The sequence below is a fragment of the Gymnodraco acuticeps genome, unplaced genomic scaffold (assembly GCF_902827175.1).
Source record: "Gymnodraco acuticeps unplaced genomic scaffold, fGymAcu1.1, whole genome shotgun sequence".
NCBI classification, from domain to species: domain Eukaryota; kingdom Metazoa; phylum Chordata; class Actinopteri; order Perciformes; family Bathydraconidae; genus Gymnodraco; species Gymnodraco acuticeps.
Genome location: NW_022991430.1, coordinates 20,010 through 35,901, shown reverse-complemented (window position 1 = coordinate 35,901; position 15,892 = coordinate 20,010). Strand labels below are relative to the sequence as shown.

At 47.7% G+C, this 15,892-nt stretch overlaps 1 protein-coding gene across 1 annotated transcript in view; it reads left to right on the top strand.

Moving 5' to 3' along the window:
• Positions 1–316: 316 nt before the first annotated feature.
• LOC117532486 (kinesin-like protein KIF20B) overlaps positions 317–15,892 on the top strand; it is a gene marked incomplete at both ends in the record, with an annotated part of 35,579 nt that continues 20,003 nt past the window's right edge. Inside the window, 12 exon segments of the mRNA XM_034195836.1 lie at positions 317–400; positions 5,247–5,366; positions 5,601–5,739; positions 7,526–7,710; positions 9,236–9,278; positions 9,558–9,691; positions 9,792–9,864; positions 10,138–10,249; positions 10,819–10,890; positions 11,146–11,292; positions 11,716–11,878; positions 13,577–13,870. Coding sequence (XP_034051727.1) covers positions 317–400; positions 5,247–5,366; positions 5,601–5,739; positions 7,526–7,710; positions 9,236–9,278; positions 9,558–9,691; positions 9,792–9,864; positions 10,138–10,249; positions 10,819–10,890; positions 11,146–11,292; positions 11,716–11,878; positions 13,577–13,870 — 1,566 coding nt within the window.

Genomic DNA, 15,892 nt, shown 5'->3' with positions numbered 1-15,892 from the left:
ACTTCTATTCCTGGCAGTGTCATCTAAAACAAATGGCATTATAGTGATTTGTATACTTCTATTCCTGGCAGTGTCATCTAAAACAAATGGCATTATAGTGATTTGTATACTTCTATTCCTGGCAGTGTCATCTAAAACAAATGGCATTATAGTGATTTGTATACTTCTATTCCTGGCAGTGTCATCTAAAACAAACGGCATTATAGTGATTTGTATACTTCTATTCCTGGCAGTGTCATCTAAAACAAACGGCATTATAGATTAGTTATATTTAAAGACTAAAGAAGGAATGAAAGCTGTAGCTCTGTGTCTGCAGGAGGTCGTCCAGACGGAGAACCTGCAGGTGTTCCTCAGGGTCCGACCGTTCACTAAAGCAGAGAGAGAGAGCAGAGACTCACAGGTAGCACGCACACACACACACGCACACACACACTCTCGTACACACTAGGGGTGCAACAACTAATCCCACTTAATCGATTAAAATCGATGACCAAATTAGTTGCCAACTAATGCAGTCGTCGATTCGTTGGTGACGTCATCACCTGTGTTTTACGCTAAGCTCCAACGTTATCGGTCTTTTTATCGTTACTGGAGACATTTAAAAATATAGGTCATGTATTATTGAGATCTCTCTCGTCTGTGTGCGAGGGGGCGGGGCAGTTTACACACACACACACACACACACACACACACACACAGCTGCTACATGCAGCAACACACACACACAGCTGCTACATGCAGCAACACACACACACACAGCTGCTACATGCAGCAACACACACAGCTGCTACATGCAGCAACAACACACACAGCTGCTACATGCAGCAACACACACACACACAGCTGCTACATGTAGCAAACACACACACACAGCTGCTACATGCAGCAACACACACACAGCTGCTACATGCAGCAACACACACACACAGCTATTACATGCAGCAACACACACACACAGCTGCTACATGTAGCAACACACACACACAGCTGCTACATGCAGCAACACACACACACACAGCTGCTACATGCAGCAACACACACACACACACAGCTATTACATGCAGCAACACACACACACACAGCTGCTACATGCAGCAACACACACACACAGCTGCTACATGCAGCAACACACACACACACACACAGCTATTACATGCAGCAACACACACACACAGCTGCTACATGTAGCAACACACACACACACAGCTGCTACATGCAGCAACACACACACAGCTGCTACATGCAGCAACACACACACAGCTGCTACATGCAGCAACACACACACACACACACAGCTGCTACATGCAGCAACACACACACACACAGCTGCTACATGCAGCAACACACACACACAGCTGCTACATGCAGCAACACACACACACAGCTGCTACATGCAGCAACACACACACACAGCTGCTACATGCAGCAACACACACACAGCTGCTACATGCAGCAACACACACACACAGCTGCTACATGCAGCAACACACACACACAGCTGCTACATGCAACACACACACACACACACACACAGCTGCTACATGCAGCAACACACACACAGCTGCTACATGCAGCAACACACACACACACACACACACACAGCTGCTACATGTAGCAACACACACACACAGCTGCTACATGTAGCAACACACACACACACAGCTGCTACATGCAGCAACACACACACACAGCTGCTACATGCAGCAACACACACACAGCTGCTACATGCAGCAACACACACACACAGCTGCTACATGTAGCAACACACACACACAGCTGCTACATGTAGCAACACACACACACACACACAGCTGCTACATGTAGCAACACACACACACAGCTGCTACATGCAGCAACACACACACACAGCTGCTACATGTAGCAACACACACACAGCTGCTACATGTAGCAACACACACACACAGCTGCTACATGTAGCAACACACACACACAGCTGCTACATGCAGCAACACACACACACCACAGCTGCTACATGCAGCAACACACACACAGCTGCTACATGCAGCAACACACACACAGCTGCTACATGCAGCAACACACACACAGCTGCTACATGCAGCAACACACACACACACACAGCTGCTACATGCAGCAACACACACACAGCTGCTACATGCAGCAACACACACAGCTGCTACATGCAGCAACACACACACAGCTGCTACATGCAACAACACACACACACACAGCTGCTCCATGCAGCAACACACACACACAGCTGCTACATGCAGCAACACACACACAGCTGCTACATGCAGCAACACACACACACACACACAGCTGCTACATGTAGCAACACACACACACAGCTGCTACATGTAGCAACACACACACAGCTGCTACATGCAGCAACACACACACACACACACAGCTGCTACATGCAGCAACACACACACACAGCTGCTACATGCAGAACACACACACACACACAGCTGCTACATGCAGCAACACACACACAGCTGCTACATGCAGCAACACACACACAGCTGCTACATGCAGCAACACACACACACAGCTGCTACATGCAGCAACACACACACACACACACAGCTGCTACATGTAGCAACACACACACACAGCTGCTACATGCAGCAACACACACACAGCTGCTACATGTAGCAACACACACACACAGCTGCTACATGTAGCAACACACACACACACACAGCTGCTACATGTAGCAACACACACACACAGCTGCTACATGTAGCAACACACACACACACACAGCTGCTACATGTAGCAACACACACACACAGCTGCTACATGTAGCAACACACACACACAGCTGCTACATGCAGCAACACACACACACAGCTGCTACATGCAGCAACACACACACACAGCTGCTACATGTAGCAACACACACACACAGCTGCTACATGCAGCAACACACACACACAGCTGCTACATGTAGCAACACACACACACAGCTGCTCCATGCAGCAACACACACACACACACAGCTGCTCCATGCAGCAACACACACACACACAGCTGCTCCATGCAGCAACACACACACACACAGCTGCTACATGTAGCAACACACACACACAGCTGCTACATGCAGCAAACACACACACACACACAGCTGCTACATGTAGCAACACACACACACACAGCTGCTACATGTAGCAACACACACAAACACAGCTGCTACATGTAGCAACACACACACACACACACACACACACACAGCTGCTACATGTAGCAACACACACACACACAGCTGCTACATGCAGCAACACACACACACACACACAGCTGCTCCATGTAGCAACACACACACACACAGCTGCTACATGTAGCAACACACACACACAGCTGCTACATGTAGCAACACACACACACACACACACCCAGCTGCTACATGCAGCAACACACACACACACACAGCTGCTACATGCAGCAACACACACACACACACAGCTGCTACATGCAAGCAACACACACACACACACAGCTGCTCCCATGCAGCAACACACACACACACAGCTATTACATGCAGCAACACACACACACACACACACAGCTGCTACATGCAGCAACACACACACACACAGCTGCTACATGCAGCAACACACACACACACAGCTATTACATGCAGCAACACACACACACACACACAGCTGCTACATGCAGCAACACACACACACAGCTATTACATGCAGCAACACACACACACACACACACACACACAGCTGCCATGCAGCAACACACACACACACACACACAGCTGCTACATGCAGCAACACACACACACACACAGCTGCTCCATGCAGCAACACACACACACACACAGCTGCTACATGCAGCAACACACACACACACACACACACACAGCTGCTCCATGCAGCAACACACACACACACACACACAGCTGCTACATGCAGAACACACACACACACACACACACAGCTGCTATGCAGCAACACACACACACACACACACAGCTGCTACATGCAGCAACACACCCACACACACACACACACACAGCTGCTCCATGCAGCAACACACACACACACAGCTGCTCCATGCAGCAACACACACACACACACAGCTGCTCCATGCAGCAACACACACACACACACAGCTGCTCCATGCAGCAACACACACACACACACAGCTGCTCCATGCAGCAACACACACACACACACACACAGCTGCTCCATGCAGCAACACACACACACACACACAGCTGCTCCATGCAGCAACACACACACACACACACACACACAGCTGCTACATGCAGCAACACACACACACACACACAGCTATTACATGCAGCAACACACACACACACACACACAGCTGCTACATGCAGCAACACACACACACGCAGCTGCTCCATGCAGCAACACACACACACACACACAGCTGCTACATGCAGCAACACACACACACACACACAGCTGCTACATGCAGCAACACACACACACACACAGCTGCTCCATGCAGCAACACACGGAGGAGATGGCGGAGAGAACGCGCTCCGAGGTGGTTAAACTTTACCCGTCTCGATGCTCGTTGTCTAAAGTCCAATCAGAGTTCAGTATGTGAGGGCGGGACCAATCAGAGTTCAGCATGTGAGGGCGGGAACACGAGCAGTTTGTCTAAACATTTATCAAAGTGCTCCACATCCAGACGGAGGAATGCACCGGTCTGTCTCTCTAGCAGCTCTGTAGCTCCGTCCAGAGGAACGTTTCCCCGTCACGTGTTCTGTATGCTAGCAGCAACACACGAGTTAACACCGTGATACAAACACGGGTTCATGATGAGAGGAAACTGAGTTAGTTAGTTAGTTAAAGTTTCAGCTATTCTGTTCACAGTTCTGTCTTCAGATTATTTAATACCATTTGTTAAAACATTGTTGTTTCTTTTGATGTGAAATATTATTTATTTTATTTAAATAAAAAGCAATGTTAGTTTTGTTCAAAATGTGTTAAGTTAATAATATATGTATTTTTGAATCAAGTCTTCATCTTTATTGTCTTGTTAGTTTCCACATGCCTGAAACAACCTCAAGCTACATCTAAAGGTTGATGGCTAAATCAGAGCGCTTGAGAAATTGTGCAAGGCAGACAGTAATAGTCCGAATAGTCGATTAATCGTTTCATTAATCGATTATCAAATTAGTCGTTTGTTGCAGCCCTAACACACACACACACACACACACACACACACACACACACATAATAAGATATACTTAATTGTTCTCGTGGCAGCAGCATGTGATCCAGGAGTGTGTGAGCATCGAGGGGCCGGACACCGTGGTGCTAAGGGCCCCCCGCAGCTGTCAATCAAAGTCCCTCCCCCAGACAACTCAGAGGTTCACCTTCACTCAGGTAAACACACCTCACTCAGGTAAACACACCTCACTCAGGTAAACACACCTCACTCAGGTAAACACACACACCTCACTCAGGTAAACACACCTCACTCAGGTAAACACACCTCACTCAGGTAAACACACACACCTCACTCAGGTAAACACACCTCACTCAGGTAAACACACCTGTCTGTCTCAGGTTGAGCTTTAGACCCAGATGCAGTATTTACTGTGTGTGTGTGTGTGTCAGGTGTTTGACCCCGAGGCGAGTCAGAGGAAGGTGTTCGAGGGCTCGGTCCGAGGTCTGGTGCGGGACGTTCTGATTGGAGGAAACTGTCTGGTCTTCACCTACGGAGTCACCAACGCTGGGAAGACCTTCACCTTCCTGGGTCAGAAACACACCTCACAGGAAACACCACCTTTCTGCAGCTTCAGGGGCACCTGGTGCTCACCTGCGGAACACCTGGTGCTCACCTGTGGAACACCTGGTGCTCACCTGTGGAACACCTGGTGCTCACCTGTAGAACACCTGGTGCTCACCTGTAGAACACCTGGTGCTCACCTGCGGAACACCTGGTGCTCACCTGTGGAACACCTGGTGCTCACCTGTGGAACACCTGGTGCTCACCTGTAGGACGCCTGGTGCTCACCTGTCGAACACCTGGTGCTCACCTGTAGGACACCTGGTGCTCACCTGTAGGACACCTGGTGCTGCACAGCAGTGTGCTTCAGGGGCACCTGGTGCTCACCTGTAGAACACCTGGTGCTCACCTGTAGAACACCTGGTGCTCACCTGTGGGACACCTGGTGCTCACCTGTAGAACACCTGGTGCTCACCTGTAGAACACCTGGTGCTCACCTGTAGAACACCTGGTGCTCACCTGTAGGACACCTGGTGCTCACCTGTAGGACACCTGGTGATCACCTGTAGGACACCTGGTGCTCACCTGTAGGACACCTGGTGCTCACCTGTGGGACACCTGGTGCTCACCTGTAGGACACCTGGTGCTCACCTGTAGGACACCTGGTGCTCACCTGTGGGACACCTGGTGCTCACCTGTAGGACACCTGGTGCTCACCTGTAGGACACCTGGTGCTCACCTGTAGAACACCTGGTGCTCACCTGTAGGACACCTGGTGATCACCTGTAGGACACCTGGTGCTCACCTGTAGGACACCTGGTGCTCACCTGTGGAACACCTGGTGCTCACCTGTAGAACACCTGGTGCTCACCTGTAGAACACCTGGTGCTCACCTGTAGAACACCTGGTGCTCACCTGTAGGACACCTGGTGCTCACCTGTCGAACACCTGGTGCTCACCTGTAGGACACCTGGTGCTCACCTGTAGGACACCTGGTGCTGCACAGCAGTGTGCTTCAGGGGCACCTGGTGCTCACCTGTAGAACACCTGGTGCTCACCTGTAGAACACCTGGTGCTCACCTGTGGGATACCTGGTGCTCACCTGTAGAACACCTGGTGCTCACCTGTAGAACACCTGGTGCTCACCTGTAGAACACCTGGTGCTCACCTGTAGGACACCTGGTGCTCACCTGTAGGACACCTGGTGATCACCTGTAGAACACCTGGTGCTCACCTGTGGGACACCTGGTGCTCACCTGTAGAACACCTGGTGCTCACCTGTAGAACACCTGGTGCTCACCTGTAGAACACCTGGTGCTCACCTGTAGGACACCTGGTGCTCACCTGTAGGACACCTGGTGATCACCTGTAGGACACCTGGTGCTCACCTGTAGGACACCTGGTGCTCACCTGTGGGACACCTGGTGCTCACTTGTAGGACACCTGGTGCTCACCTGTAGGACACCTGGTGCTCACCTGTGGGACACCTGGTGCTCACCTGTAGGACACCTGGTGCTCACCTGTAGGACACCTGGTGCTCACCTGTAGAACACCTGGTGATCACCTGTAGGACACCTGGTGCTCACCTGTAGGACACCTGGTGCTCATCTGTGGAACACCTGGTGCTCACCTGTAGGACACCTGGTGCTCATCTGTGGAACACCTGGTGCTCACCTGTAGAACACCTGGTGCTCACCTGTAGAACACCTGGTGCTCACCTGTAGGACACCTGGTGCTGCACAGCAGGGTGCTTCAGGGGCTGGAGTTGAAGCAGCCTGTCTCTTTACGTGTTCTCCCCCCCCGTGTGCCTCAGGTCCGGAGCACGACTCAGGTCTGCTGCCTCGCTCTCTGTCGGTGATCTTCAACAGCATCGAGGGGCGGGTCTACCCCCGCAGCGACCTGAAGCCTCAGCGCTGCAGGGACTTCACCCGCCTGACGAGCGAGCAGCAGGCGACCGAGAGCAGCAGCAAGAGGAGCCTGCTGAGGCTGCTCAAAGAAGTACTAATACTGTGTACTAATACTGTGTACTAATACTGTGTACTAATATAGTACTGATACTGGGTGTTTCTCAATGTCGAGTACGCTTGCTTGGTAGCACATGTCTGCTGAGTCACTTGCTTCAGAAGCGAGGCAAGAATCCTTCCTAGCATTCGGAAAACAAAGAGTGGAACAGGCGAGCAGGTGTGCGTCATACGAGAGGCCCCGCCTCTTACATCTTCCACCACAGATTTGGGGAAATTGGTCCGTGCGCAAAGCATTGTGGGGATTTTAAGACCGCGGAGTCTACACATGTGCAGCCTCGACATGTCTCCAAACGAAGGACACCGGGCTCGGTAGATTTCCAAGTATGCTGGAGATTGGAAGAGTCCTTCGGCGGCACTCGATGACGTAGCATGCTTGAAATGGTGGCTCTGGAACAGCTTTACTCGACATGGAGAAACTCCCACTGTGTACTCATTAGGGATGGGTATCGTTTGAAATTTATCGATTCCGATTCCGATTCCGGTTCTGCTTATCAATTCCGGTTCTTATCGATTCCCCGTTTCGATTCCAAAATTGTAAAAGAAAGAGGTCAAACGTTTAGATAATATCTTTATTCTTTTCAGCTTTAACTGAAATTGTTACAAATAAAAAATATACATGCAATACAAATGTATTGCACAATAGCTGTGCTTTATTTTAACTGAGCTTTGCCTGTGGCAAGCTATTAACACTGTGCCCAATTGTCTTTTTATTTTTTAGTGTAGTGGAGCCTCACTTCAGAGCGTTTACCGCGACCCATCTTTGGTGTTATGAAATGACTGAGCTCGTGAACTGTCTACGGGAGGGCGGGGGGAGCCTCGCTGCGGGGCAACTGTGGACCTCTGTCGCCTGTCAGCGCAACTTACATGATGCCGTTTAAAAAAAATTAAGGGCGGGTGCCGGCCATCAGCGTACCGAGCTGGCCGTACTCATAGTACTGATACTGCAGCAGCAAGAGGAGCCTGCTGAGGCTGCTCAAAGAGGTAGTAATACTACTGCTGTGTACTAGTATGTACTATCAGTTACTGCTGTGTACTAATATGTACTATCAGTTACTGCTGTGTACTAATATGTACTATCAGTTACTGCTGTGTACTAATATGTACTATTAGTTACTGCTGTGTACTAATATGTACTATCAGTTACTGCTGTGTACTAGTATGTACTATCAGTTACTGCTGTGTACTAATATGTACTATCAGTTACTGCTGTGTACTAGTATGTACTATCAGTACTTCTACTAGTACTAGTTTGCTGTGTACTAATATGTACTATCAGTTACTGCTGTGTACTAGTATGTACTATCAGTTACTGCTGTGTACTAGTATGTACTATCAGTTACTGCTGTGTACTAATATGTACTATTAGTTACTGCTGTGTACTAGTATGTACTATCAGTTACTGCTGTGTACTAATATGTACTATTAGTTACTGCTGTGTACTAATATGTACTATTAGTTACTGCTGTGTACTAGTGTTTGTCTCCTCTCCGTCTCTGCAGAGCGACAGGAGTCAGACGTCTGGAAGATCAACTTTCCTCGATGGTCAGTAACTCTGGAACCTTAACACTCAACGTTTGTTAGGGTCAATACTATCCTGGGTATGTATAACAACAGGTGTGTGTGTGTGTGTGTGTGTGTGTGTGTGTGTGTGTGTGTGTGTGTGTGTGTGTGTGTGTGTGTGTGTGTGTGTGTGTGTGTGTGTGTGTGTGTGTGTGTGTGTGTGTGTGTGTGTGTGTGTTGTGTGTGTGTGTGGTGTGTGTGTGTGTGTGTGTGTGTGTGTGTGTGTGTGTGTGTGTGTGTGTGTGTGTGTGTGTGTGTCAGGCTCCTCTCTCAGCACAGACAGCAGCGTCTCTGAGGACAGCTTCTGTCTCGACGTGGACTCCAACGTCAGGTTCTCCGTCTGGGTCTCTTTCTGCGAGATCTACAACGACAACATCCACGACCTGCTGGAACAGGTAACACACGCTCACACACAAACGCTCACACACACACACACACACACACACACACACACACACACACTACAACAGTTAAAGATGTCTGTGTGGCGTTCAGGTCCCCAGCGGACAGCAGAGGAGGACGGTGCTGCGTCTGTCCCAGGACGTCAAGGGGAACTCCTTCATCAAAGGTGATTACATTGAATACGCTCTGCAGGTAAAGCTGTTTTATAACACACTGCAGTGACAGCCATAACATGCATCCGTTTGCAATAGAGAAGCAAACATGACAAAAAAAGCCTTGAATCTTGAAAGATAATGAGATTTCTAATCAGACATTATTTGAATGCCAGATATTAGATATTATCTTTCCGTCACATCTCTCAGGGTTAGTTTTTAATTCATTATATGTGTTTGTGTTTTGTGTTGTGCTGCATCTCAAACTAAACGCCCTCTGTGTGCAGACCTGCGCTGGGTGCAGGCGAGCAGCTCCGAGGAGGCGTACAGAGTGATGAAGATCGGGAGGAAGAACCAGAGTTTCTCCTCCACGCGCCTCAACAGTCTGTCCAGCAGGAGGTGCTCAAACATAATGGTTCACAGAATAGATAGAATCCCTGATTCTCATTATCCAGGTACGAGAGGAGAAGAGCTGCTCCTCTTTCAAGGTGCCATCACAAACCAGGAGGAGACAACAAACAACAAGCATTCATACTTCAACATGCCGTTAGAGTGCAGGAATACAAATATGTTTTACGTAAACCGATATATTGCTGCAGCGCAGTGATCAGACTCTGAGCTGATTTAAGAAGTGAAGGGCTGCGCTGGACGTGTAGCTCCAGACAGAAGTCACACTTTGAGAAAAGAAACATTTTGGAAAACATTTCATTTTCAGAAAAGTATGAAAAAATGTTGAAAAGTCAAATTTTTGGGGAAATCCTGAACAAAAGTAAAGAATTCAGAAATTATAGGAACACTTTTTAATTTTTAGAGAATTCTGTGAAAAGTATTTTTTTTTAGAAACTTCGGAAATGTCAAATCTTTTGAACATTTTAAAATCTAATTCTGAAATTCTGAAAAACATGAAATGTTGACTCGCGTTGTTTTGATCAGTATATTAATACCAGGTGTTCTGTGTCGTCCTGCAGCCACAGCATCTTCTCCATCAGAATCCTGCGCATCGCAGACGCCGGCGTTCCCAGAGTCCTGGGGATCAGCGAGTGAGAGAACATTAACAGAGAGAGGGTTAGAGGGAGGCGACAGAATGCCATCAAATAATAATCAAATAATCAATCATTGATTATTTAGATTGTTTTTTGCTACTTTTTTTATTCTGAAGCACTTTGAGTTTTGTTCATTCAAATGAAAGTGCGCTTATAAATCAAATTATTGTTTGTAATCTGTGTGTGTGTGCGTGTGGCTGTCTCTGTGTGACCTGTATATAGTATAATAATGTGTGTGTGTGTGTGTTTCAGGCTGTCTCTGTGTGACCTGGCCGGCTCTGAGCGTTGCTCGCGGACTCAGAACAGCGGGGAGCGTCTGAAGGAGGCGGGTAACATCAACACCTCTCTGCTCACGCTGGGGAAGTGCATCAGCGCCATGAGGGTCAACCAGCATGCCAAGTACACACACACACACACACACACACACACACACACACACACACACACACACACACACACAGACAGACAGAGCCATGAGGGTCAACCAGCATGCCAAGTACACACACTCACACACACACACACACACACACACAGACAGACAGAGCCATGAGGGTCAACCAGCATGCCAAGTACACACACACACACACACACACACACACACACACACACACAGCACACACACACAGACAGACAGAGCCATGAGGGTCAACCAGCATGCCAAGTACACACACACACACTCACACACAGTGCCATGAGGGTCAACCAGCATGCCAAGTACACACACACACACTCACACACAGTGCCATGAGGGTCAACCAGCATGCCAAGTACACACACACTCACAGTAATTGGTGAGTAATGATGAATTGGTGTTTGTTTCAGGATCCAGCACCACGTTCCCTTCAGGGAGTCGAAGCTGACTCACTTCCTGCAGTTCTTCTTCTGTGGTGCCGGGCGCGTCTCCATGGTGGTGAACATCAGCAGGAACTCTGCGTGTTTCGACGAGACGCTGAACGTCCTCAAGTTCTCCGCTCTCGCCCAAAAGGTCAGATGATCAACTCTTTCTAGATGATGGTATAAGATGTACGCTGACTCACCAAAAGAAATTCAAATTGAGAACATTCTGAAAAGTCAAATTCCGAGTAAGCTGCGGGTAAAACTTTTTTTTTTTTAAATGGACATTTGGAAAAAAGTTTTGAAAAATTGAAAAAGTCAAATTTGGAGAAAGATCTGAAAAAAGTCAACATTTTAGAAAATTCTGAAAAAAGCTAATTTGGAGAAAACTTACATTTCTGTACAAATTGAGAAATCTGAGAAGGTTTAAACCAGAAAGTGGACATATCTGAACTCCCAGGGGTCCGAAGTTTCAGGTCTTATCATGGCCGTCGATAGATGTCTGGCCTTCGATGAGCGTCCTGTCACCCCGTCGTGTCTTTTCGGCCGTGCCGACACCTTCCGCGGCCGATTCACCTTGTTGAATCGGCTGCGGCAAAATAAATCTCTCCGATTGGCTGTTCAGCTTAGCGAAACACTATTTGCCTGAATGGGAGTGGAGCAGTACAGTACTTAAGTAAATGTACTTTGTTACTGTCCACAATCTGCAGTATTTTAACGTTGTAGCTGTTCAAGATGGTCATTTTCAAATGTGTTAAAAATATACTGTTAGTAGTTAAACCAATAATAATGCTCCGGCTGCAACTGACAGTTATGTAGGCACATTTTAATTTAATCTTAACGCTGTGTGATTAAAAGAATGAACCCAAATAGCAGGAAAGGCACATATTTGCTATATCTTGCCAGGCTGAAAAGCCACTGCACCGACGCTGTTAACATATTGGCTTAGCTCATCCCTGTGCTGCTTGGCTCGAGCTGTAGCATGGAGCTATTTGTTGTTTGTATATATCACGCAGCCTGTCTTCTGGTTGCCTCTTCTGAATGATGAATACACACTACCGCCGCCTGCTGGTAAGGAGAGGTATTGCCACTCACGCATGCGTACGTGCTACTTGGCCGTCGGCTGAAGTCTTTGCGGTGTGTTCCAGTGCGACTGTTGGCCAAGACGCAGAGACGTGAGGCGACACAACAGTCGTGTCCGTCGGGACGTGTTATCTGGTGTCAGCTTGGTGTGTAGGGCCTTTAGTTGTTTCTCTGGTAGGAAACCCTCCTATCAGGACGAAAAGCCCCAGGCTCAGAGACCATTTCCTCCCACTGGCCATCAGACTGTTGAACCCTGGATATCTAATAAGAACTGGATTCAGCGTGGGAGGCGGGGCCTCGTTCATTCCTTTGAGAGTTGCTCATTGGTGCATGAAGACAAAATGGCCCAATTGTTGAGAGAGCGAAAATTCACGAAAGTATTCATATAATCGTTGTTATTGTGCGTCCATGGGTAAAGAGAAACGTATGTAGTGCTGAACACGCCACATGAACGTGCCGGGCTGCGCGGTCCCGTGGGTTAGATGCGCGTTCATAATGCAGAGGGAAATAACTCTCAGAATAACGTTATTAGCAAATTTTACAACTTGAGGACCGAATGTTTTAATAAGAACAAATGTTCACACTGGGTCGTTTATTTAGTTTAAAAATGATCCACCGATTTACAGACGTCTCTTTAAAAAGTGTCTCCGGGCCCAGCGACTGATACGGAAGTGTAGTACCGCCGTTTGGCCACCACAAATATTTTCCTCAGAGTCCGGCGCACTTCCTGGGGGCTTGTGTTAAACACCCTCCTCTCCCTCTACAGGTGGTGCTGCTGAGCTCCAGGCCGCTGCCGGTGGACGGCGCCCCCCACAGGTCGGCTCTGGAAGTGTCTCTGATCATGGATGAGGCGGAGCAGCGCAGGACAAAGAGGAAGAGCTCGATGGTGGCCTGGGAGACAAGTCTGGAGGACGTGATGGAGGACGGGGGAGAGGAGGAAGAGGAGGAGGAAGAAGAGGAGGAAGAAGAGGAGAGTCCCATGGAGGGAACAGTGCTGGAGGCCGGAGCAGAGGAAGACGAGGAGGAAGAGGAGGGGGACAGGACCATATTCTATTCCAATGTAAATACTGCTTTATTTTTAGTCTTTTTTTTTGTTGTAATTTTATTATAGTGTTCTTAAAATAGTTGTATCTGTGTTTTTTAGTTTTACTTTTATGTCTGCACCACGACACCAAGTCAAATCCCTCGTACCTGGTGATAAAGCTGGTTCTGAATGTTCAGGTTCCCAGTGTTTCCCCCAGGATGGAGTCATAGCAGCTAAGGCACAATGTGAGCGCGTGGAATTTCTTAGTGTGTGCGAAGTGCGGCCGCCAATTTGTTTCTATGTGTCTGCCAGCACAAGAAAGGCTCTCGAGGCGTAGCACCAGGGCCGGTTCCAGACTATTTGCTGCTCTAGGCGAGATTTAATAAAGAATAAATGAAAAATCTCTACAAGAGACAAATACACTACAAAACCAGAAACGTATTGACATGTTGGTAATATACGTCAAAAAGGCTTCAAATGTATTCAGTATTGTATGAACATGTTTGAATTGGGGGGTGGACGTCTCATCCTCTAGCGGGGTCCGGGGGTATGCCCCCCCGGGAAGATGTTTTGAACATTTTAAAGTGAAATGCTTCAATCTGGTACACCTTCACCTCACTGAGCTGTAGTGATCAGCCTCTCAGTCTGACTGGAGAGCTCTCCTCCACCCTGGTTGTAGAAACATCTACTTCTTATATCCGTTAGAGCAGCTAGCACCAGATTCTAGGGGTGTAACGGTTCACAAACATTTCGGTTCGGTACGTACCTCGGTTTTTTGGTCACGGTTCGGTTCGGTACGTTTTCGGTACAGCAGAATTTTTTTTCACAAAACAAAACATATATATATATTTATTATTTATTAAACTGTGAATAATTTATTCACTCAATAAATACAAAATATAATAAAATAAACATTAAGGTGCAGCATTTCGATGAACTGAAATAATCTGTATTTGAACTTTACTGTACTAGTACTCACAAAACATAAACTATTAGTTTTGGGTTTTTAATTATTATTAAACTGTGAATATTCACTCAAAATAATACAAAATATAATAAAATAAACATTAAGGTGCAGCTTTTCGATGAACTGAAATAATCTGTATTTGAACTGTACTGTACTAGTTCCTAAGCAGCCAGCTTGACATTAGGACTTGCTTGTCATTGTATTTTCATGTTTTTTTAAAGAAAGATGAACCTGTCCACATTGCTTGCCGAAAGGGCAGATCTGCTGGCACTAACAATGTCTCCTGATGTGGAGAAAACCCTCTCGCTAGGGACAGAGGTAGCAGAAACAGCCAGGTAGCGCTTTGCTAACATGGCAACATAAGGATATTTGGTGTTTGTAATAGCTTTGGCTCGGTCTGAACTCTCTGCGAGTGGTGGAGGCTTAAATGCTAGTGGGAGTTGGGTTTGCACTTCAGTCTTTTTTCTTTTGGTACCGGTGATATTCACGTTCGGGTGATGCCTTTCAAATGAGTGTGCAAGTTTGATGTATTGCCAGCCGCGTAACCAATGTTAGTTGAACAATGCCGACAAACAGCTTTGGTTCGGTCCACCTGTCTTTGTCCGTCATCCTTGTACGTAACTGTGAAACCAAAATGTTCCCAAACCGGAGACTTCAATGATGCTGGAGGATTTTCAGCTCAACTTTATCTGCGTTCGCCATTAATTTTTGACAGTTCCTCAAATTACTGACTACATTTGAACGCATCCCTCTGACCTCTCATCCAATGAAATGACTTGCTCGCTCTATGACGCGTTGAACCCAATGTGAGCAAATTACTCTGAATGCTGCGACGCAGCACCTGAGATTACTTCCAAAAAGTTGTTCACGTTCTCAATTTTTTACGTTTAACGTTATATTCGTTCGGTACACTTCGGTACACACCTGTACCGAAGTGTACCGTTACACCCCTACCAGATTCTAATAACAACAGCGCCGGTACCGGTGCGCCATCTCTCTCGCTCGCACTTTGGCTGTGATCTGCGGGCGCCAGATAAGCCAACATCCCCCACTTTCATCACTTGCAGCGCCCATCGTACAGGGCCAATGAA